This window comes from Aulonocara sp. 'chitande type north' Nkhata Bay, linkage group LG10 (assembly GCF_057382095.1).
Source record: "Aulonocara sp. 'chitande type north' Nkhata Bay isolate Kocher_YH1m ecotype deep benthic linkage group LG10, A_spYH_male_GT1.1, whole genome shotgun sequence".
Lineage (NCBI taxonomy): Eukaryota > Metazoa > Chordata > Actinopteri > Cichliformes > Cichlidae > Aulonocara > Aulonocara sp. 'chitande type north' Nkhata Bay.
The window spans coordinates 103,185-125,846 of NC_141353.1; the positions used below are offsets into that span (position 1 = coordinate 103,185).

Genomic DNA, 22,662 nt, shown 5'->3' on the forward strand with positions numbered 1-22,662 from the left:
TATAAAATTTGAATCCTGTCTCTCTCTGAGGCGCGGGGGGAAAAAATATCGACAAGTCGATCAACATCATCTACAGATACATTCGACATCTCGAGAAATGTAAATCGCCACTTGATTCGTCCATTTGGTTGAAAAACCCGACCTTGAACAAGGAGCGAATATCACACCGGAAACTAAGCGCTATGCGCCGGAAGTAGCATATGCTAAGGCGCACAGGTCTAAGTTATAGGTCTAAGTTCCCCATAATGCACTGGGTGTTTCTTCTTCACTCAACATGTGTTAGTACACCTCTCTGCATTCAGTCCGTCTGCCCCTCATCTATCGATGGATGTTAGAGGCTTTGGTTCCCACTGTCGCTCACAGATGGTCACCTAATGTTTCCTGTGTAACTGCAGGGTCTTTGCCTTATAACATAGAAGCAGCTTGAGGTAACTGTTGTTGTGATGCTGTGTGTGTGTAATAAAGCTCCCTTACTGACAGTGGGTCACCACAGCTTGTAGCTCCATGTATTTGATGCGGCACGTTTGCCCTCGCTGACACAACCCTAAAGGGATTTGTGTGTATGAATAAAGTTTATTGTTCATACAGTTCATTGCTGTATGTCTGTGAAAGGCTGAATGAGGGTTGTAGCTCCCTCAGCAGCTGTGGAGCGATGGAGATGTGGTTGGTTAGACACGCTGCTTTAGTTTACACTACAAACCACACTCACCTGTTTACACTCCTTTTGTGTTACAACCACCTTGTTACACTCAAACACCAGATGATGCATCTGAGCCAACTAAGGATTCACTGAGACTGAAGAAGCTCGAGATCATAATGTGACCAAGTGGTCGGCGGGGTTATGCACAAAATAAATAAACTTGACAACGCCACCTAGGGGAATTACACCCCCAGGAAATATATTTAAGAAAAATAAATAAAAGGAATAAAAGAAGACCGCACAGATTCAAGGATGCACACTGAGGCAGGTTGGCTTCCAATATTAAAACAGTTTTATTTATAGAAATAAATAAAATATTATAAATAATATTTTATAAATAAAATATTAAAAGTCAAGATGTAGCGTCATTATTGACAGTGTCCTACAGTAAAAATAAACAATCGTGGAACTTGGACTTACCAGCAGCCGTGGAACCAAAAGAAAATCACACCAAAAGAATCACTGCAGACCACCCAGTGCTGTACAAAAGAAAGTGTGAAAACGACCCACCACCTGAGGTCCCAGGGCCACTGGCTCGTCCTCCTTCACTGAAATAAAACACAGAAAAGTATGTTAAAAGAATAAAAGGACACTGAGCGTCAGGCTCGCTACAAATCATAAAAAGACTAAAACACACTTTAATAACTTTAATAAAAGAAATCACACACACACACACACACACGGGAAAGGCTTATTCCCCACGGGTCAAACTACCACTCGTGCTGGTAATAATTATTCTCAGGCATAGGCCGGTCTGGCTCCCCACCGGCTGAGACCGGCCACCCAGGCGATTTAGAGTCCCAGCACGACACTCGGGCAGAGAATCACTTCAGCCCGATCACAGAAGTGTGGGTACGAGCAACAGTCCAGGGTAAAATAGAACACCAGGCGAACCCAAAAAAAGGTAAGCCTACTTAATAAAAACAAGATAAGACAAAACAAGACAAGACAGCAGACTCCACCAAGGAGCAGTTCACAACAGCAACTGAGAAGGCAGTCCACTCTTCCAATTTAGGTTGGACAATTTACCATGGAGAGGTGAGTACAGCAGTGAACCCTGAAACAGATAAGTGTAACCTTAAACTCTTATAGCTATGAATGCTAATAAAAGTAGTTCTAACAGCTTACCCCAGGACCGGAGGCACTATACTCTCATTGGTGGAGATACCACGAACACCTCTCTCCGCAATGGCAGAATTAAACAGACTGCTGCGCTACAACAGGCCGGAAAAGGATATTAACACCAATTCCAGTATTCGGAGGGAATCCAAGGTTAAGCGAGAGCATACCTGTAGCTGTCGTATAATCGGCTCTTGCTGATCAGTCCGTCGCAGTACGCCAGCATTTACTGCTGTATCGTACCAGAAGCTCGGGAGGAATTAATCCAACAAGACATCAGCTTAGCTTTATACAGGCTAGCGCCACCCTGCAATCAATGTGCAGGTGGGTTCCCAATTAACCCGATCACCTGATACAAGGAGCGAGTGCAGTGGAAAGAGAGCGAGGGTGGTAGAGCGAGCGAGAGAGAGAGAGAATGAGAGAAGAAAAACAACGGAAGGCGAGTAGCCCATCTGGCTACATCTCGAGACACCCTCACAGGAGATTACATGGCCCAAGTAGTTAACCTTCTGCTGGAAAAAGGCACACTTTTCTAACTTAGCCTTGAGCCCCTGTTGCTGCAGCCTTGCCATCACCATCTCTAGCCGTTGCAGGTGCTGAGAGACAGACGAGGAGAACACAATGATGTCGTCTAGGTACAGCAGTAATGACTGGCACTGCTGATCCCCGAACATCCTCTGCATTAGGCGCTGAAAGGTACCAGGAGCATTGCACAGCCCGAATGGCATACGATTCCACTCGAACAGGCCAAACGGCGTGCAAAAAGCGGTCTTGGGCTTATCCGGCTCAGAAACTGGCACCTGGTTGTACCCGCTGGCCAGGTCGATGGTAGAAAACCAGCGTGCGCCAGCTAGGGCATCCAGACTTTCCTCGATGCGAGGTAAGGGGAAGGCGTCCTTCCTTGTTTTGCTATTCAGCAAACGATAGTCAACGCACAGCCGGAGGCTTCCATCCTTCTTGCGGACCAACACGATGGGAGAGGCATAAGGGCTGCTACTTTCCCTAATTACCTGGGCCTCCAGTAGCTGGTTGATATGAGCCCTGACAGCCTCATAATCAGAAGGAGGAATTCGCCTGTACCTCTGCCGGACAGGTGCGTCATCGAGTAGCGGTATGTCGTGCGAAATGAGGTTTGTGCAGCCCAAGTCTCCCTCATAAGTGGAGAAAACAGAGCGGTACTTCCGCAAAAGTAACCGTACCTCGTGTTGCTCTGACTCAGCGAGAGCAGACAGGTCAATCGTATCCACCATCTCTTGAGCAGGGCTGCTGGTTGTATGGGAGGAAACGGTAACGGGAAAAGAGTGTTCCTCGCTAACACCGGCAGGGAGGCTAACAACAGTAGCTTTGCTTATCACTCCCAAACGGGTCCGCGGGTGGAGAACAGCTTCCGCTGTCCCTACATTGGTGACTGGGATGTAGGCAACGCCCTTATCCACCTGAACCAAACATGGAGAGGCCAGCAACCCAACTGGCAACCCGGACTCAGAAGGTTCAAAAAGCACAGCCTGACCTGACAACTGCTGAGAACAAGTAGTGGCCACCAGCTGCATAACACCACCAGGTATCCGCACGGCCCGCGGGCCCTGTACCTTAACGGTACCGACAGGGTCCTCTGGGGCTTGGGCTGCAGACTGGTGACACTGATGTAAGGCCTCCAAAACTGGTCTCGGTGCCTGTGACACAGAAGGAGAATTAAACAAGGAGCCACCGAAAGCCCCAAACAGTTCTTGATAACAGCGGCGGATTACGTTCATTCCTAAGATGCCAGGGACAGAGGGCGTAGCCCCAGGAGGGTCCTTCACTATAAGGATTCCACAAGAGGGCATTTCCTTGCCACACAGGAGTACACTGAGCTCCAAATAGCCAATGTAAGGGATGGCAAGCCCATTGGCAGCCCGAAGCTGTAGCCAATGACATGACTGAAGGCGTTCTTGTCCCCAAGGGGCAAAATGTGCCAAAAAGAAACTTTCTGTGATGGTGGAAACCATGGACCCAGTATCCACCAAACAAGGGACAGTTACCCCACTAATAAGCACATCCATCTTTGGACACGATGAAATTAGCCTGCCAATCCTATCTTTCTGTGAGCCAGTGAACTCCCCACCTGAACTGTGACTCTGCAGCACAGATGGCGTTAGTTTTCCGACTGGGTAGCGGGAAGATGATTGCCAACTGCGGCGTAAGGAGGGCCTGAATCAGAACCTGCTCTAGGGCGGCGTGAAGCCCGCTCCCCAGTGCACTCCCTAGCAAAGTGTCCTGGCTGCTGACACCGGCGACAAATCACCGAGCCAGCCCGTGAAGGCCGAACACTTCTTCGGGGGTTCTGTAGAGAAGCCACTGTCTCAGTGAGCCGATTTAACTGCTCTTGTTGGCGCTTTAGGAGTTCCTTTAGCTCACGCCACTCGGACTCGGGTGTACCAACAGGAGCGAACCTAGGGCTAGTGTGCACTCCACACTGAAAACCATATGCCGATGGTTGAGAATAGCCACGGTCGCGAACACCGCCTGAAAACCCTTCTCTTTCCCATCTAATTGCTTCCCCGCGCACCTCTAACAAGGTGGCAGTGGGCACACGGCGAACGTATTGTTTAAGCTCTCTGCGGAGACCACTATCAACAACATGTTCTACAAATTGGTCTCGGAGCAGCACCTCTGCGTTACGCATACCATCAGGTGCACTTTGTTTTACTTGCTCCATCAGAGCCATTAGCGCTAAGGAAAACTCCTGCAAAGTCTCTTCCTCCCGTTGTCTCCTCGAAAAGAAAGCCTGCTGCAGAGTGACATAGGACTGCGCATTGCCATACAGTTCCTTTAAAATGGTCAACACCCGAGCAGGATCCCCTCGCTCTAAATTAGGGCGAAATTTGATCTCCTCCCTTGCTTCTCCCTCTAAATGGTCAAAAATAAAGAAAGCTTGATCAGCAACAGACAGGTGCCGGGCACGCATGCATGCTTGAACCTCTTCGACCCATTCAGCTATATTGATGCCTGTTCTACCATTGAACATGGGACATTTACGGTCCCTAGGCACCACCACCAGACGCTCTGTAACGGCGGCCTGGCTACCAACATTTGGTACGCAACCAGCTGGTACGAAAGAGGATGACGCGGCCCCGCCACCAGACTCGAGCACAGCGCCCCCATCCCGGCGCAATTGCTCATTATCTGCCCTTAACTGCGCTACCAAGTCTCTAAGTTGCTGCAATTCTTCCTCCATAATAAATTTTGACCCAAAAAAAAGAGAAAATTAAATCAGCAAGGTGCTAAAATCCTATTACTCTTCCTTCTACCTGGATACTGCTGTCTTGTCTATAATCACACTCTAAAACAAATAGAGCCTTCAAACAGGTGAACTAGACTCGTTGCAAAAAAATAAAACAATTTACAAAACCAAACATCTACCTCAAACGTGCACCCTGTTCGTGACGCCAAGTATGTGACCAAGTGGTCGGCGGGGTTATGCACAAAATAAATAAACTTGACAACGCCACCTAGGGGAATTACACCCCCAGGAAATATATTTAAGAAAAATAAATAAAAGGAATAAAAGAAGACCGCACAGATTCAAGGATGCACACTGAGGCAGGTTGGCTTCCAATATTAAAACAGTTTTATTTATAGAAATAAATAAAATATTATAAATAATATTTTATAAATAAAATATTAAAAGTCAAGATGTAGCGTCATTATTGACAGTGTCCTACAGTAAAAATAAACAATCGTGGAACTTGGACTTACCAGCAGCCGTGGAACCAAAAGAAAATCACACCAAAAGAATCACTGCAGACCACCCAGTGCTGTACAAAAGAAAGTGTGAAAACGACCCACCACCTGAGGTCCCAGGGCCACTGGCTCGTCCTCCTTCACTGAAATAAAACACAGAAAAGTATGTTAAAAGAATAAAAGGACACTGAGCGTCAGGCTCGCTACAAATCATAAAAAGACTAAAACACACTTTAATAACTTTAATAAAAGAAATCACACACACACACACACACACACACACACACACACACACGGGAAAGGCTTATTCCCCACGGGTCAAACTACCACTCGTGCTGGTAATAATTATTAAGAATCACTTCAGCCCGATCACAGAAGTGTGGGTACGAGCAACAGTCCAGGGTAAAATAGAACACCAGGCGAACCCAAAAAAAAGGTAAGCCTACTTAATAAAAACAAGATAAGACAAAACAAGACAAGACAGCAGACTCCACCAAGGAGGAGTTCACAACAGCAACTGAGAAGGCAGTCCACTCTTCCAATTTAGGTTGGACAATTTACCATGGAGAGGTGAGTACAGCAGTGAACCCTGAAACAGATAAGTGTAACCTTAAACTCTTATAGCTATGAATGCTAATAAAAGTAGTTCTAACAGCTTACCCCAGGACCGGAGGCACTATACTCTCATTGGTGGAGATACCACGAACACCTCTCTCCGCAATGGCAGAATTAAACAGACTGCTGCGCTACAACAGGCCGGAAAAGGATATTAACACCAATTCCAGTATTCGGAGGGAATCCAAGGTTAAGCGAGAGCATACCTGTAGCTGTCGTATAATCGGCTCTTGCTGATCAGTCCGTCGCAGTACGCCAGCATTTACTGCTGTATCGTACCAGAAGCTCGGGAGGAATTAATCCAACAAGACATCGGCTTAGCTTTATACAGGCTAGCGCCACCCTGCAATCAATGTGCAGGTGGGTTCCCAATTAACCCGATCACCTGATACAAGGAGCGAGTGCAGTGGAAAGAGAGCGAGGGTGGTAGAGCGAGCGAGAGAGAGAGAGAATGAGAGAAGAAAAACAACGGAAGGCGAGTAGCCCATCTGGCTACAATAAGAATTTGAGGCTCAGCTGATACAGTATCATAGGAGAATCCAACCATTGTATGTCAAGAGACTATAGGCAGTGAAAGCTCCATCTGGAGGAGGAACGACGTGGTTCAGAGCGTTGCCTCCTGCAGCTGGTGACATGTTCAGATTTCAGCTCTGTCGATTAGAAAGTCTGTTTTTGTTTTTCATCTGTGTGTTGCTCTTTCATCCTTTTCTTCTTCCTGTTTCTTGCATCAAGCTGGCTGACTTCACCACTGATGAGGTAACCATGAGCAGTAAGCCTCGTGTCGCTCACAGTTACATTTAACATAGTGCGATAAACACACTCAGTCATTATAAGGTACATCCTCTAAAGGTTCACATAACAGACAAACAGGATAATAAAAATAATCTGGTTCTTTGCAGCGTCCTCAGATGAACAACACACGACATTATTACACGTCTCAGTATTTGTTACACTGAACACAAATATAAACACAACACTTTTGTTTCCATGAGCTGAACCGGATCCTGACTGGTTTTGCGACATGTGTGTCATTGTGCTACACATGTACGGCATATTTCAGAGTGGCCTTTTATTGTGGGCAGTCTCAGACACACCTGTGCAATATTCATGCTGTCTAATCAGCACCTTGACATGCCACACCTGTGAGGTGGGATGGATTATCTCAGCTAACGAGAAGTTCTCACTAACACACATTTAGACAGATTTGTGAGCAGTGTTTGCGAGCAATGTTCCCTGTAATGTTTCACGTGTCTGAACACACAAACTCCCTGAGCGTCCCTTGGACCACTGTGAGCAACAGCAGACGTGTGCACTGTGGTCACACCAGCATCCAAGAATACTTTTACACAACAAGACTTCTTCAAAAAAGTAACTGAGTTTTGCAAACAGAGTTTTTTGCAGCTGTTTACCTAAAAATGCAGCCGAGGTGTTTTTTAAATAAACATTTCAAACTATTTGCAGAACAATCAGCTGTTCTGCATCAAATCTGATGCCACACAAATTATTTGTGCCGCTGCAAAAAATAATTTCTGTCCACTATGAGATGAAGGAGAACAACAGCCTGATACCTGCAGGCCTGACAGCAGCAGATGTGTCACTGCTGCAACACCTGTAAACCATTGTTCTGACACACACAACAAAACTATTGACTACACTACACACTAACTACACACTAACTACACTCTTAACTACACACTAACTACACTCTAACTACACAAGATTTGTGCTAAACTTGGCAATCGCATCTCAAACACGCCGTCACTCCTAAAACTTCCCCCTTCCTAAACAACTAAATGTCATGTTGCCATATCATTTTTTGATTGGTCGACATGGTGCATTTTTCCACCAATAGGAAAGGCTGGTGGGGGTTTGTTTTGGTGTTGTTTTTGCTCACAGGCTTTCGAGCGTTTTCCTTATAAAACGGCGTTTTTACCGTTTCTTCCTGCAGTAAATATAAACAACGACAGTATTCAGGAAGAAAACCAAACATTGCAGATATTTTATCATAACTCTGGTTTTACGTGGCCGATCAACACAATTCAAAAACTGGTATAAAGTCCACACTTTGTCCGTCAGTTGTTCCGTCTGTCCTGCTCACATCTCCAATGGTTGTACACGTTGTCATTAACGTGGCTTCACTCCACATCAGCCGCTTTGCTAAAACACCGGTGTCGCACATAAGGACGCTGTCATAGCCTGTCAGCCACGTTGATCAGCTGCGTATATACGAATGTGAATCGCGTGATTGGCTGGACTACGGGATAAGGTGGCCTCGTTCTGATCCCATACGGGAGCAGCCAGTCACTGACTAACACTGCAAAACAGAATCGTTAAAGTTTTCATTTTAATTTCAATTCAGGTGATTTTTCTTTTTTTTTTTTTTTTGTGCGCAACGCAGATTTTCTGTGCAGAGACCGTGCCAGCAGTGCGCAATTGTGCCAGCAGTGCGCAATTGTGCACGCGCGCAGCTTAGAGGGAACATTGCTTGCGAGTGTCGGGTCTTTTGTGTTTGTAGAAAATGTTTCATATCTTTGAGTTGAGCTCATGGAAAACAGGAGCAAAAACAAAAGTGTTGCGTTTATATTTTTGTTCAGTGTAAATGATAAAACATCAGGTTTGACCCAGAATACAGTTTGATCCACATGATGGCGCTGTGAAAAGTGCGCGCTGTACTGGTGGCACCAGTGTCCCCAGCCCACAGACCAGTGCTGCCACTAATCGAGTTTCAATAACAGCATCTAAATGCTGTTTAAAGGTGGACTTCATCTGTCACACAGGAGCAGTTTGGCTTCGCTTTGCTTAAATAATGACCTGGTGTATTTCTGTATACACACCTGCTAAGGATCAGGTGACTCTTATAATAAAATGTTAATACGTAAAACCTTAAAAATAAAAAGGGCTGTTTTTAGCAGTATTTAGGCTGCAGTCTGTGTATTATGTCCATGATATTCTACAGTGGGGCAAAAAAGTATTTAGTCAGCCACCGATTGTGCAAGTTCCCCCACTTAAAATGATGACAGAGGTCAGTAATTTGCACCAGAGGTACACTTCAACTGTGAGAGACAGAATGTGAAAAAGAAAATCCATGAATCCACATGGTAGGATTTGTAAAGAATTTATTGGTAAATCAGGGTGGCAAATAAGTATTTGGTCACCTCAAACATGGAAAATCTCTGGCTATCACAGACCTGTAACGTCTTCTGTAAGACGCTTTTCTGTCCCCCACTCGTTACCTGTATGAATGGCACCTGTTTGAACTCATCATCTGTATAAAAGACACCTGTCCACAGCCTCAAACAGTCAGACTCCAAACTCCGCCATGGCCAAGACCAAAGAGCTTTCGAAGGACACCAGGAAAAGTATTGTAGACCTGCACCAGACTGGGAAGAGTGAATCTACAATAGGCAAGCAGCTTGGTGTGAAAAAATCAACTGTGGGAGCAATCATCAGAAAATGGAAGACATACAAGACCACTGATAATCTCCCTCGATCTGGGGCTCCACGCAAGATCTCATCCCGTGGGGTCAAAATGATCATGAGAACGGTGAGCAAAGATCCCAGAACCACACGGGGGGACCTGGTGAATGACCTGCAGAGAGCTGGGACCAAAGTAACAAAGGTCACCATCAGTAACACACTACAACGGCAGGGAATCAAATCCCGCAGTGCCAGACGTGTTCCGCTGCTGAAGCCAGTGCATGTCCAGGCCCGTCTGAAGTTTGCCAGAGAGCACATGGATGATACAGCAGAGGATTGGGAGAATGTCATGTGGTCAGATGAAACCAAAGTAGAACTTTTTGGTATAAACTCAACTCGTCGTGTTTGGAGGAAGAAGAATACTGAGTTGCATCCCAAGAACACCATACCTACTGTGAAGCATGGGGGTGGGAACATCATGCTATGGGGCTGTTTTTCTGCCAAGGGGACAGGACCACTGATCCGTGTTAAGGACAGAATGAATGGGGCCATGTATCGTGAGATTTTGAGCCAAAACCTCCTTCCATCAGTGAGAACTTTGAAGATGAAACGAGGCTGGGTCTTCCAACATGACAATGATCCAAAACACACCGCCCGGGCAACAAAGGAGTGGCTCCGTAAGAAGCATTTGAAAGTCCTGGAGTGGCCTAGCCAGTCTCCAGACCTCAACCCCATAGAAAATCTGTGGCGGGAGTTGAAAGTCCGTGTTGCTCGGCGACAGCCCCAAAACATCACTGCTCTCGAGAAGATCTGCATGGAGGAATGGGCCAAAATACCAGCTACTGTGTGTGCAAACCTGGTAAAGACCTATAGTAAACGTTTGACCTCTGTTATTGCCAACAAAGGTTATGTTACAAAGTATTGAGTTGTATTTTTGTTATTGACCAAATACTTATTTTCCACCCTGATTTACGAATAAATTCTTTACAAATCCTACCATGTGGATTCATGGATTTTTTTTTCACATTCTGTCTCTCACAGTTGAAGTGTACCTCTGGTGCAAATTACTGACCTCTGTCATCATTTTAGGTGGGGGAACTTGCACAATCGGTGGCTGACTAAATACTTTTTTGCCCCACTGTACATTACAGTAAAAACAGTAATTATATAAAGAACAGATGGATCAGGATCCTGTCTGTGTCTTTACTATGATCTCAGCTGATAATGAGGCTTGAAAGAGACATGTTTGAACTTTTGCATTGATCAGACAAATAAGCCTGCATGTTTGCATGAGCTTTAACTGTAAAACATGAAGCCTTTATTATTAAAAAAACAAAACCCTTTTAGTGTCATACAGGTAAGAAAGCAGCGAAGCGTTTTTCTCTCTAACAGATGTTTCATCTGTTTTCTCTGCCGTTGCTCTGATGGGACCTGCAGGGTGTTTTTGGTGACGTGGAGGTTTGCACAGTTGCTGCCTGTGGTGTGTGTAGAAATGTTCATGTTCTAGTCCCACTGTGAAGCACATAGACGTGTCCTGACTTCCTGTCTGTCCCACACTCTGTCTCTGTTTGTTGCTGCCAACAGTACAAGTCATCTTTGCAGATTTTACTGAATTAACAAAAACATATTTACTGAAAGACTTATTCAGTAAACATGTTTGTTACACTGAGACTGAAACAGAGATCCCTGTTTACGCTCATAGAAAACGAGCCTCTGTTTTACTTTATTGAAATCATTTCTAATCACAGACAGGATCAGCAGCGTGCAGCTGCAGTGAGGTGTTAGTAGAGGAGCTGTGTTTGTGAGCTGTAGTCTGGATCAGGTCTCTGTGGGAGACTCGGTTACAGTACTTCTGAATATCCACGTGTCCACCTCACACAGCACATTTCTTCAGAATCGGTTGCTGTTTGCTAACATTTGACCTTTGCCCTTTTAGGCTGCCCTTCTGGCGCCCGTCGATGAGGACTTGGGATCTGACAAGAAGCAAACTGGGGGAAGTAGCAGAGTACCAGACTTCCCTCCTCCAGCAGGCCGGGAGATCTTGTTGCGCACCTGTGTGCCGCGACCAGCAGCGTACTCCAAGGCGCTGCCTCAGCGGCTCTTCTGTGTCCTGATGAGGGAGGAGTTTAGGTTGACCGGAGGCTTTTCCACAGACACGTCCTCCTTTTAAGTCCTGTGAACAATTCACACCTGGGATGAAGATAAGTGAAGGACACAGGATGGAGACTTTCACATGTATGAATGTGGCCATGGAGTAAGATCATAGAAATACATTTCTTCATTTGTTTGCTTTATTTGTAAGAACGGTGCAATATTTCAGCATCTACGGCTCGCCCAAGCTTAAAAGCAGGAAGCAGTATATTACTGGCATTGATTAAGAAGCATTTATGGCTTTGTCTGGAAATATGTGAAACTAAATCCTTCTGTGTATTCATAAATCTGCAGCTTCCTGCAGCTGTGATAAAACAGTTTCACACTAAAACCTTCATTTTACCTTCAAAGCTTCTCTTGATGCCTTTTTAAGGAAATGAAATTTGTCGTTAGGATGGAGTTCCCCATCCTGCACTCACCACACGCTAACACAACCTTCTCAACTCTGATATTTAGTAGATTATATTTCAGTTGCAGGGATTGGTCCTGATGGTAAACATGAGAGTCGGTGAGGACTTCATGGGTCGTTTCAGCTGAGCTCCATCCTCCAGCATGTCCTGCTGCTGGATTAACACACAGCTGTTTGTTTGCATCCAACCAGAACCAGACCGTGCAGTTCTTATTCCTGTTCATAAGCTGATTGTTCAAACATGAAGCTCTTTGACGTTGTATAAAAACTGAAACGACACTTTACAGCTGACTGTGATGTTTTAAATGGAGCTGGTTCCTCGAGGCGCGTCCGACAGCATGAGGGGAAACTTGGTTTTGTCATATTTTCTTTGTTTTGTTAAGGGTGTATCCATCCCATGATACAGACACATACAGTTTAAACGATGTTTAATGTTAATCAAAACTTCTAAGATCCAGGTTGAATAAAACAGCATTAGGTGTGTGATTTCACTCTGCTCCACACACCTGCGTGCTCCAATCAGAGACACCAGAGGAACAGGTGATGAATGTGATGGGGAATGATAGGTTTGTAGCATAAACCTATTCGCTGGAACGTTAAGGACAATCTGCTACGCAGCAAAAAGCAAGACTCAAGGCACCAAAGTTCTCTGGTTCACTCATGCATGAGGGAGATCTGGCTGGAGCCAAGTGTCGTCCCACCACTTGACCTCCGTCAGACTCTCAGCCAGACTCCCCAGAGCACTCCTTTTATTGTGGTGACATGAATATGCATTGGGTCATTAACATATAACATCTTACATAGGTATACATGTGAACAAAGAATACTGTGTGTGTGAGGTCAAGATGTGACCCTGTGAAGACTCCCCAAAGCTGGTGCCAGGAGTCTAACAGGTCCATCTAAACAAAAGGCTCTTACACTCAAACAGATATACATGTGTTTGCTATACCATATATCAAGAAAAGATAAAACCTCTCCTAGGGGGTGTGATCTATGCCAGAACACACTCTGTAGAGGAGTGAACGCACTCCCCTCTTCATGCTACACAGAGTTGTTACAGACCTCCTAGGATGAGACATTCTTTCAATCTACAATTGATTATACACTTCTAAGCATATATGAGTAAATGTTTCTAAGCATAAATGACAATCAACAATACAAAACCTAACATTCCCCCCTTTATTGACCTTTATGCTAGAAAAGTTTCCAGTTATGAATACCTCATGTCTGACAGTTTCAATGCCAACATTGTTATACTCAGCATACGTCAAATCACCCTAAATCACTGTAAAAGTACAGAGTTTAACAAAGGTATTAGCGGATATCCCATTCCCCATTGATCTCATCTCATGGCAAACTGCATCCTACAAACAAACAAAGAAATTGTTAATTTAATAGTGAAAATAAGAAGATAACATTTTCAAAAACATCCCATCTTGGTGATGCTTCCTCCGGGTGTGCAATCACATGTCTCTCTGCAGAGTGGTTTGAGTTCTGCAGGGTGTCATAAATGTCTCTTCCAGTTGTTTCCATCACTGTCCATAGGACCAGAGTCCAAATGTATGTAGAATAGACATTCAAACATACCAGTTAGTTTTGTTGTTTGTCAACATGGGTCTCAGCTATTTCCAAAGCTGCAGACCTCATAGGAAACTGCTGTTATCACCACCATAGCTTCTGGTTCCTGTGCTTTTCACAGAATCATGATGTCATCCTTAGACTCCTTCCAACGCTGCTGAAGGTTTAAGGCAGAGCACGTCGTACACCTTAGTTGTCTTCCTCAGCGTCAACATTGAATCTTTCATTGTATTTAAAATCTTGCTGTGGGAAGTCTCCTCTTGATCTCCTGGAAGCTTAGTAGCACAGCTCTCTGTGTGATGTCTGCTGTGCTGAAGATGATCTCTGATCCTCCTGAAGTCTCTCTCCTGGCCTCAGCTCCCATCTTGTGGACGATCCTCTCAGGCACTCCTTTTCGTCATGGATAGTCCTGATTTTGGGCCTGCTGGATCTGTCTCAAAACATTCAGGGCGTCAGTCATGTTTGATGAATGTGCGTCTTCTTTATGTAAATGCAGCATGTGTTGTTGAAGAGGACACAAAGTCCCCTTTCTCTGCTAATATCATAGAGTAGTTCTTCCCTGAGAGTTGGTCCAGGAACATATATAGTGTGGGGTATGTTGCCGTGCTGGGTAGATGGGAACAGACATAATAGTCTGTATTTGCAGATTCTGCTTTTGTTCTGTCGTGGATATAACGGTACCAGGCATTATTCATCCATGGAGGGATGTGGTCTTGCATCATGTCTCTTAGGTGAGAGTTGTCATGTGTCCATCCTCTCTGCCTTCCTCCTGGTTCAGCTGATTCCGGCACCAGCTGGGGTCCTGTAAAGGTGAGCGTCGTAGTCAAGGTAACCAAGAGGGTCCACCTTCCCATGGTTGCACACAGGTGCGTCACGCCTCGCACTTGGTTGCCCTAGAGTTGATCAGAGGCTGGAGGTTGAAGTGCGAGCTTACCCTACGGGGGCTCAATCAGCACTCCCCCCTCACCACTGAAACAACCAAGTGTGAGATTTCTCTATTGTGCTGTCTTGGGGGTGCCGGGGTTTCCTGGGACCTCGACCTCTTTGCAGTGGCTCTGATAAATCCAGGAGGGTCTCTCGCTATTTTGCAGGCAGTTGAAATGGTCCTTGCTGTGGCTCCAAGGTCTGATCTCATGATGGGCCCCAACCAGCTTGACCTTTGACCTCAACCACTGCCTGGGCTGTCCGCTATGCCTGGAATGTTTCTCGCGTCTCACTGCTGCACCTGTATTTCAGAAAAACTTCTATTTGGAGAGCACGTCAACAATCATCAAACCACATTCTTTAGTTCAGTGAACTTCACTTATAGGCCATCAAAGCCTCATCTGAACATGTAAATAAACGGTTAATCACACAACTCACTGCAACAATAATAGTAAACATTGTTTAGTGTTAATTCTGGACCCCACCACTTGACGCATGGACACTCTCATGCGTCAACTCATCAAACTCAGATTCCTGTCTGAAAGAAAAAGGGTAGCCAGATCATGTCCCAGGCAACAGCAGGGCATCTCCTCCCCTGGAGCAGCACCACCCTGGACCTATAATCCTGCAATAAAAATGTTAGTGTGTTTTGCATATTAAAAGTCACAAGGGGAAATCAAATAAGGAACAATACACAAAAAGACATGAATACTAAGACTGCTGGGCCAACATGGCCCAGGATCATGACATCACCCCCCCCCCCCCCCCCCCCCCAAGGGCCGGCTCCCGACAGCCCAAACCCGAGAACCAAAACACAAGACAAACAGAACAACCCACCCAGGGCGGGAGGCGGGGGACCCGGACGGAGGGAACAAAACCAAACAAAGACGAGGAGCATGAACCAAAACTGAGCCCACAAAGACACAAAAACAGTTCAAAACAGGGAGGCAAATGTCCAAAGAGGTCAGAAGGTCAACCTGGGGGGCGACAGCACAAAAGTTCACAATTCAGCTGTTCCGGGGCCGGAAAAAGTGGCAGTGGCCGGCAGAACAGATCCGGAGGCCGGCCGCGTGGAAGACGGCGGCGGCTACAGAGCGGGTCCGGAGGCCGGCCGCGTGGAAGACGGCGGCAGCTACAGAGCGGGTCCGGAGGCCGGCCGCGTGGAAGACGGCAGCGGCTACAGAGCGGGTCCGGAGGCCGGCCGCGTGGAAGGCAACGGCGGCAATGACGTAGAGACAGGTCAGGGGGCCGACCGTGCGGAAGGCAACGGCGGCGACTCAGGCGAAGGCGGTCTTGGGGCCGACCACGACGGCGATGACGTCTGGCTAGAGGCCCAGAAACTGGCCGACGATGCCGAGGTACCGGATGTACTTTGGACGGGGGTGTAACAACCAGGCGTGGAGGATGAAGGCTCGGAGGCCGGACCAGGCGTGGCAGAAGCAGAGGCTGCGGCTGGACCAGACGACGCAGAAGTAGATGGTGGCTGGACGGGCTCCCCGGGCCCTCCAGCTGACGTGGCTCAAGGCTGAACGGGCCCCTCGGACCCTCCAGCGGAGACAGGAGGCTGAATGGGCCCCTCGGACCCTCCAGCGGAGACAGGAGGCTGAACGGGCCCCTCGGACCCTCCAGCCGACGTGGCGTGAGGCTGAACGGGCCCCTCGGACCCTCCAGCCGACGTGGCGTGAGGCTGAACGGGCCACTCGGACCCTCCAGCGGAGACAGGAGGCTGAACGGGCCCCTCGGACCCTCCAGCCGACGTGGCGTGAGGCTGAACGGGCCACTCGGACCCTCCAGCGGAGACAGGAGGCTGAACGGGCCCCTCGGACCCTCCAGCGGAGACAGGTGGCTGAACGGGCCTCTCGGACCCTCCAGCTGACGTGGCGTGAGGCTGGACGGGACCCTCGGACCCTCCAGCTGATGTGGCGTGAAGTGGTGTGCCTGCTGCAGGGTGCTGGAGTGGCACACCCAGGCATTCAGCTACAGATGCAGGATGAGCAGTTATGGAGACCCCTGGCAAAACAGAGAGCTGAGCAGGGGGCTGAGCCGTTACCCTGGCAGAAGAAAGATGCCGCTGACTCTCTGGGGAATTTAATGTAACATCACACGGTTCATTTCCCACCAGATCACCCCTGAAAACATTATTCATTTGGTCACCGTCTGGTTCAGAACCCAGAACAGACATGTCCATGGCAGTCTGGGAGAAAGTGGTGTCGCAGCCAAGTACTAGGTGTGTGTTCCTTTCAGAGGTCTGCCTGTCATTGTCCAAATTCATATTCTCGTTTTCCTTCACAAACATAAAGTCAGAGTCTTTATTCTCAGTATTTGGTTCTTTTAACTCAGAAGCAGAAAAACACAAACTCAGATTGGCTGCCTCACCCTCACCAGAATTACATTGATTAATCTTGAACACACAGGCAGCATCTACCCCATAATATTGCCCAGAGTCAGTAACAGTCTCTGCACCATCTCTAGCGGAAATCTCGCCATTCCTAGCAAGCAAGTTAACTGTTATGGACAAACCCTGTTCGAAAAGTGGACCCCCAAGGCTCTCAGCACAGTTTATTTCCTCTGTCACAGGAAGACAACGTGACGTTTCTTCAGTGTCCACCTGTGACAGGGTTTCAGTCACCAAAGGGGCTAGTTCGACCACATGAGCTGCATTTATAACTGAACCGTTCCTAGAAACATGATTAATCAGTTCACGGCTAGGTTCCTGGACATCCATTAAGTCGGCACAACTGGTCAAACAAGACACATACACGCTCATTTTGCAGTCATGTGGTGGACTTGTAACCTCATCGGTGTCTGTGCTTACACACACAGTAGTTACACTTCCTTCTGATGGGACGGCTGGCACTAGGTTAACGGCAAGAGTCTGAATAAACTCTTCTGTGATTGGTTTGACAGAGCCATTAGCTTTAGCAGTGACCACATTAGTCACAAACAAATCAAAAGTGATGCTGTCAGAGGGGATTGAAGCCTCATTATGCTCTGACTGACAGGAATCATGCGGCTCGGCCTGGTATTTCGCAGTCTCAGGCCTGCATTCCCCAGCTAGCCCCCCCACCAGAAGCTGACTTAGACAGAGACTCTGAGTCATCTATGAATGGAGGTGCCGCTAACACAGTGTCTAATAGAGCTGTGGCTGCCAGTGGTGGTGCAGACTGTGAGCTTACTATATCAGTAGTACTCCCAACCAACACCCCATCCTGAAATGATTTAGAAGAATCAAAAGAACATGGTTCCAAATTTACGCAAACTGACGGTAAAACATGACCATTAGAGACAGTATCGGAGGCCCAGATCTCAGCTTCAGCATTCCCTGCACCCTGAGGGGTGCTGGAGCTACATGGTTCAGACATGTGTGCCCCATCTTCTTCCGGGGGGCACAATTCACTCTTAGAGTTCAGAGCATAGACCACATTGCCATTACTGTTCTCTTGACCTGGAACACAAAACTCAGGTGAATTGTGCTTGTTGAGTACAGGAGTGAGAGCATCACTCAGAGATCGCTTTGAATTGTTCTCCTCTGGTTTACACAATTCATAACAAGTAGATGAGTCACAAGATGGATGAGCTAAGGAACAGTCAAGTTGATCACCGGGTACAGACAGGGTGTCATTATTAAAGTCACACCGCTCATGACCAGAGGTTATATCACCACCCTTCACACCAAACATGAGTTCGTGATCAATACTTTCATCGTTTAGCAAGAGAATGGGTGGTGTTGAGGAGCACTGGGTCGCTATCGCTCCTCCAGCACATGTAGAAATTGTCTTTATCTCTGGAGCGTCTGCGAACCCTTCATGACAGTCACATTCCAGCAACTCAGGAAGACTTTGAGGCGAAAGATTGTCACTAACCTCTATTATTAACGGAGTCCGAGAGGAAACGAGAGTTCCACCAACCTCCAGCTGCTGCATGGTGCTGCGGCGACGTGGATGTCGCCTCTTCCTTGAGGAAACCACTGAGGCTGAAGCATTGGCTGTTGGGGAAGTGAGGGGTGGCAGACCCTGGCAGCTCCGAGGGCCCCCGAGAGCCAGGCGTGTTCCCCGAAAGATGTGCTGACAATCGGGGGTGAGCCACGGCATTCCCCGGAGCTCCTCCTCTACGTGGGTGCAAGCTGCTTGCTGCCGCTCACAGAGGCCGGCCTCCATGATTTCCGTAGTAGCTCTTTCTGAACAACTAAACACAGTTCTGTCGGCTTTGGAGCACAATTCCGCTATAGTTTCCGGCCCCTGCAAATCAATGCTCATCTCCCTCTTCTCCATAGAAGGATCGTGAGGCACAAAAACACAGTCACTCACCGGAGTTAGCGCGGTGCAACAGCGGCGCCGGCGCCGCTTCTTTCTGGTAGCTGGTGCCATGGACGCTGATGCCACCAAAGCAGAGGGTGACGTAGCGGCAATCTCATCCTCTGCCCATATCCTCGCTAAAGGCGAGGCAGGGGAAGTGAAGTCCGAGCGGGGTGGAGAGGGCGAGCGGCTGGTAGGTGATGCAACAGGTGTGAGTTCCTCCTCCAGAATGAGCCAGGGCTTCCACCGGAGCTCGTCCTCCCGATAAGCCCGTAACACCTGCTGCCGCTCTTCCTCACCAAAGTCTATGGCCTCCGTCATCTCTGTGCGCTGCGCCGTGTGGCCAGACCGCGGTGAAGACCCGGAAGCCGATGAGGCGCGAGCGGATGGTGTGACGGTGGTGAGCCTCACCGTTCCGACCCTAACTGCGTCTGGCTCGCGAAGCAGCGGGGAAACAGGACAACAGCAGGGCTCTGGCGGCGCAGCCCGCACACTGGGCAGCTGCGGCTGCGGACGGAGTTGGAGAGCGGTGACGAGAAAGTCAACGATCAGCGGGTGTAGTGCCTCCCATAACCAGGGAAATACAGACGCGCATACTCCCACTTGGCGGGCTAACTCCTCCCGTTCCTCCACTCCGGAACACTGCAGCCATTTGCTACATAGCGACTCCACCGTCTGGATGATCCCACTCTCTTGTGTCGCTGGGTCCGGCATGGTCGCGTCGTACTGTCACGGTCGCAGTGGCAGACCGTGTGGAGAGTGTGTTGAGGACCCAGGTGCGAACACAAGTGAGGATACGGGAGTGCACTTAAACAAAAGCGAGCCTTTTATTGTGGCTGATGATCACGAAAGAAACAAACAAGAATGAGGGCAGCACAAGAGCAGGAACTAAACAAACCTAAACTGGGAACAATCTATGCTATGGCTGGGGATACAAAAGACTGGGCATGGAAACACGGAGGGTGGGAACACAGACGACGCGACACAGACTACATGAAACACAGAGACTAAATACACAAGAGGGATGATCAGGGGAAGTGGCCACCCATGGGAGCACAGCTGACACAGATAAACATAACAAGACATGGCAGGAGTAAACAACACTGACGGGAGACTGTCAAAGTAAAACAGGAAGTACACAGAGGTGCAGACCGGAGGAGAGAGAGAGCACGGGCATAGTGGGCTGGGGAAACATGGAATGAAACACAAGGAGGGGACACGAGGGCTCTCAGATACATAGAGGGGCACACAGGGGATAAAAGTCACAAGGGGAAATCAAATAAGGAACAATACACAAAAAGACATGAATACTAAGACTGCTGGGCCAACATGGCCCAGGATCATGACAATATTAAGCCCGCAGGTTCCCCTCAGGATCCTTTTCCTCCACAATTTTTAAAATAATTTTTCCTAGTATAGAGCAGTATGTCCTTGACATTATTAACAGCAGTCTGACTTCTGGTGTGGTTCCTGCAAATTTCAAAACCTGGCCTTGATCACACAGTTTTAGCTAATTATAGGCTTGTTTCCAAGCTGCCTTTACTTTCCAAGGTTTTAGAGAAATTGTTTTTAGTCAACTGAAAGATTTTCTAGATGATAATGGCATCTTTGAGGTTTTTCAGTCAGGTTTTAAAACCCTTCATAGCACAGAATCTGCATTATTAAGGGTTTGTGGGGTGGCTGTAGCTCAGGCGGTAGAGCAGGTCATCTACTGATTGGAAGGTTGGTGATTCAATTCCTGGCTTCTTCTAGTCTGCATGCCAAATATCCTTGGGCAAGATACTAACCCCAAATTGCAGCATCCCACAGGGCTCAATTTTAGGGCCACTGCTCTATTTACTGTATTTATTGCCTCTGGGTTCCATCTTTAGAAGGCATGGGATCTCATTTCATTGTTATGCCAAATTTATTTGCCACTCAAGCAGATGGATGGCATCTCCGTAAAACCTCTCATGACATTCCTAGATGACATTAAAACTTGGTTGGCTCTGAACATTTTTAAATTTTAATGACAAGAAAACAGAAGTGATGGTGTTTGGACCCAGTGGTCCCTGTGAGTCGTCCTCTGTGATTTGGGACGCCTGGAAGTCTATTTTAAACCTGTTGTTTGGTTTTACCACCATTCACCAGTGTGTGAATGGGTGGATGACTGGATGTGTAAAGCGCTTTGGGGTCCTTAGGGACTAGTAAAGTGCTATACAAATACAGGCCATTTACCATTTGCCATTTAAGTTGGACAGTTATTTTAAATTGGACGACCAAATTTGCTTTGCTTAGGCTGCTTCCCCCGCGACCCAGCCTCGGATAAAGCGGATGAAGATGGATGGATGGATGGACAACCAAATTAGAGCAGTGGTGAAGTCTAGTTTTTATTATTTAAGGCAACTGGCAGCAGTAAAATCTTTTCTTTCTAGGAAGCACTTTGAAACAGTGATCCATGCTTTTATTTCTTCCCGCCTGGACGACTGTAACTCACTCTATGTGGGGGTCAGTCAGTTGTTGCTCTCGGGTCTGCAGCAGGTTCAAAATGCGGCTGCACGACTCCTAACAGGAACTTGTAAAAGAGAGCATATAAGCCCTGTCTTAGCCTCACTGCACTGGCTGCCTGTGTCTTTTAGAGTTCATTTTAAAATTCTCATGTTTGTTTTTAAATGCTTTTACAATCTTGCCCCGCCTTACCTCTCTGAGCTTCTTCATCCCCACATACCCTGTCGGTCTCTCAGGTCAGCTGACCAGCTGCTCCTGGAGGTACCGAGATCCAGGAGGAAGCTCAGAGGGGACAGGGCCTTCTCTATCGTGGTTTCAAAATTATGGAATAATTTGCCCTGCACGTTAGAGAAGCCTCTTAACTGTCCACTTTTAAATCACGTCTTAAAACCACTTTTATTCTTTGGCTTTTAAACTCAGTGAGACTTAGTTTCTCTAATGAATTATTTTACTTTGTATTTTATTTGGCTTTTATTTATATCTTATGTCATTTTGTTATTTAGTTCCAATGTACAGAACTTTGTGTCAGCTGTGATTGTTTCAAAGTGTTTTTTAAGTAAATATGATGATGATGATGTGAACATGTGTCCACAGAGGGGAAGGAGTCAAACATCATGACTGTGAGAATCATTCATGACAAACCTTCAGATAAACTCACTGAACACTTACTTTTCTTCAGTGTCGAGGGTTCTCCTCTCAGACAAGCCTGTGATGATTTTCCACCAGGTCTCTGCAGAGGACAAACACAGCAGTGACATCATCAACATGAGAGTGATGAAGAACAGCTGAGGTCAGATCCATAATCTCAGGTGGAAACACACACTTCGGCTGTGTCCCAATTCAGGGTCTGCAGCCTTAAAGGCCACATTTTAAGGCCGATTACATCAGAAACGCGACGAAGGCTGTCCCAATTCAAAGGCTGCTCGAAATGCGTCCTTCATTGCCCTGAATTTTAAGGATGGGTCTGTGTATCCTTCGTTGCCCACCATAGCCCAGACTTCATAGCGCGGCGGTGGGTGTGGATAATTTTGCCGGAAAAAAAACGTGCATGGCTGAAGCAGGGCGGCCGAAGAGTAAACTTTCAAAAGTAAGTACTGAATATTATGTCACTTATTTATGTGCAAATGTTTAATAATGAAGAACATTAAAACATTGCTGTTGGCCACATGTCGGCAAAGTTATGTGACATTAGTGATGTTTGTGGGGCAACCGTAGCTCAGGGGGTTGGGAAGCGTATCTGTAAC

The 22,662-nt window shown here is 47.2% G+C and overlaps 1 protein-coding gene and 2 long non-coding RNA genes across 4 annotated transcripts; all 3 read right to left on the reverse strand.

The window, feature by feature from the left end:
- Positions 1 to 785: 785 nt before the first annotated feature.
- LOC147319932 (uncharacterized) lies at positions 786 to 2,092 on the reverse strand. The gene is made up of 3 exons (XR_015131179.1): positions 1,990 to 2,092; positions 1,829 to 1,914; positions 786 to 1,248 (listed from the first exon to the last, which is right to left on the reverse strand). It is a non-coding gene; the product is annotated as an uncharacterized LOC147319932 (long non-coding RNA).
- A 2,607-nt stretch (positions 2,093 to 4,699) lies between these two features.
- Positions 4,700 to 6,655, reverse strand: LOC147319933 (uncharacterized). The gene is made up of 3 exons (XR_015131178.1): positions 6,364 to 6,655; positions 6,203 to 6,288; positions 4,700 to 5,685 (listed from the first exon to the last, which is right to left on the reverse strand). It is a non-coding gene; the product is annotated as an uncharacterized LOC147319933 (long non-coding RNA).
- A 9,790-nt stretch (positions 6,656 to 16,445) lies between these two features.
- On the reverse strand, positions 16,446 to 22,144 carry LOC147319934 (uncharacterized). 2 transcript variants are annotated; one of them, XM_086307642.1, is made up of 3 exons: positions 22,088 to 22,144; positions 18,334 to 19,632; positions 16,446 to 17,677 (listed from the first exon to the last, which is right to left on the reverse strand). In XM_086307642.1, exons 2-3 carry the CDS (start codon positions 19,250 to 19,252, stop codon positions 17,574 to 17,576), a joined length of 1,023 nt encoding a protein of 340 aa, XP_086163768.1. In that variant the 5' UTR covers positions 19,253 to 19,632; positions 22,088 to 22,144; the 3' UTR covers positions 16,446 to 17,573. The 2 variants fall into 2 exon arrangements, with proteins under 2 accessions (XP_086163768.1, XP_086163767.1); XM_086307641.1 differs by having other exon boundaries at positions 16,446 to 19,632.
- Between the last annotated feature and the right edge of the window lie 518 nt (positions 22,145 to 22,662).

What these genes read in the sequence shown, in the direction of transcription:
- LOC147319934 (XM_086307641.1), bottom strand. Translation starts at nt 19,252, where the DNA reads ATGACGGAGGCCATAGACTTTGGTGAGGAAGAGCGGCAGCAGGTGTTA.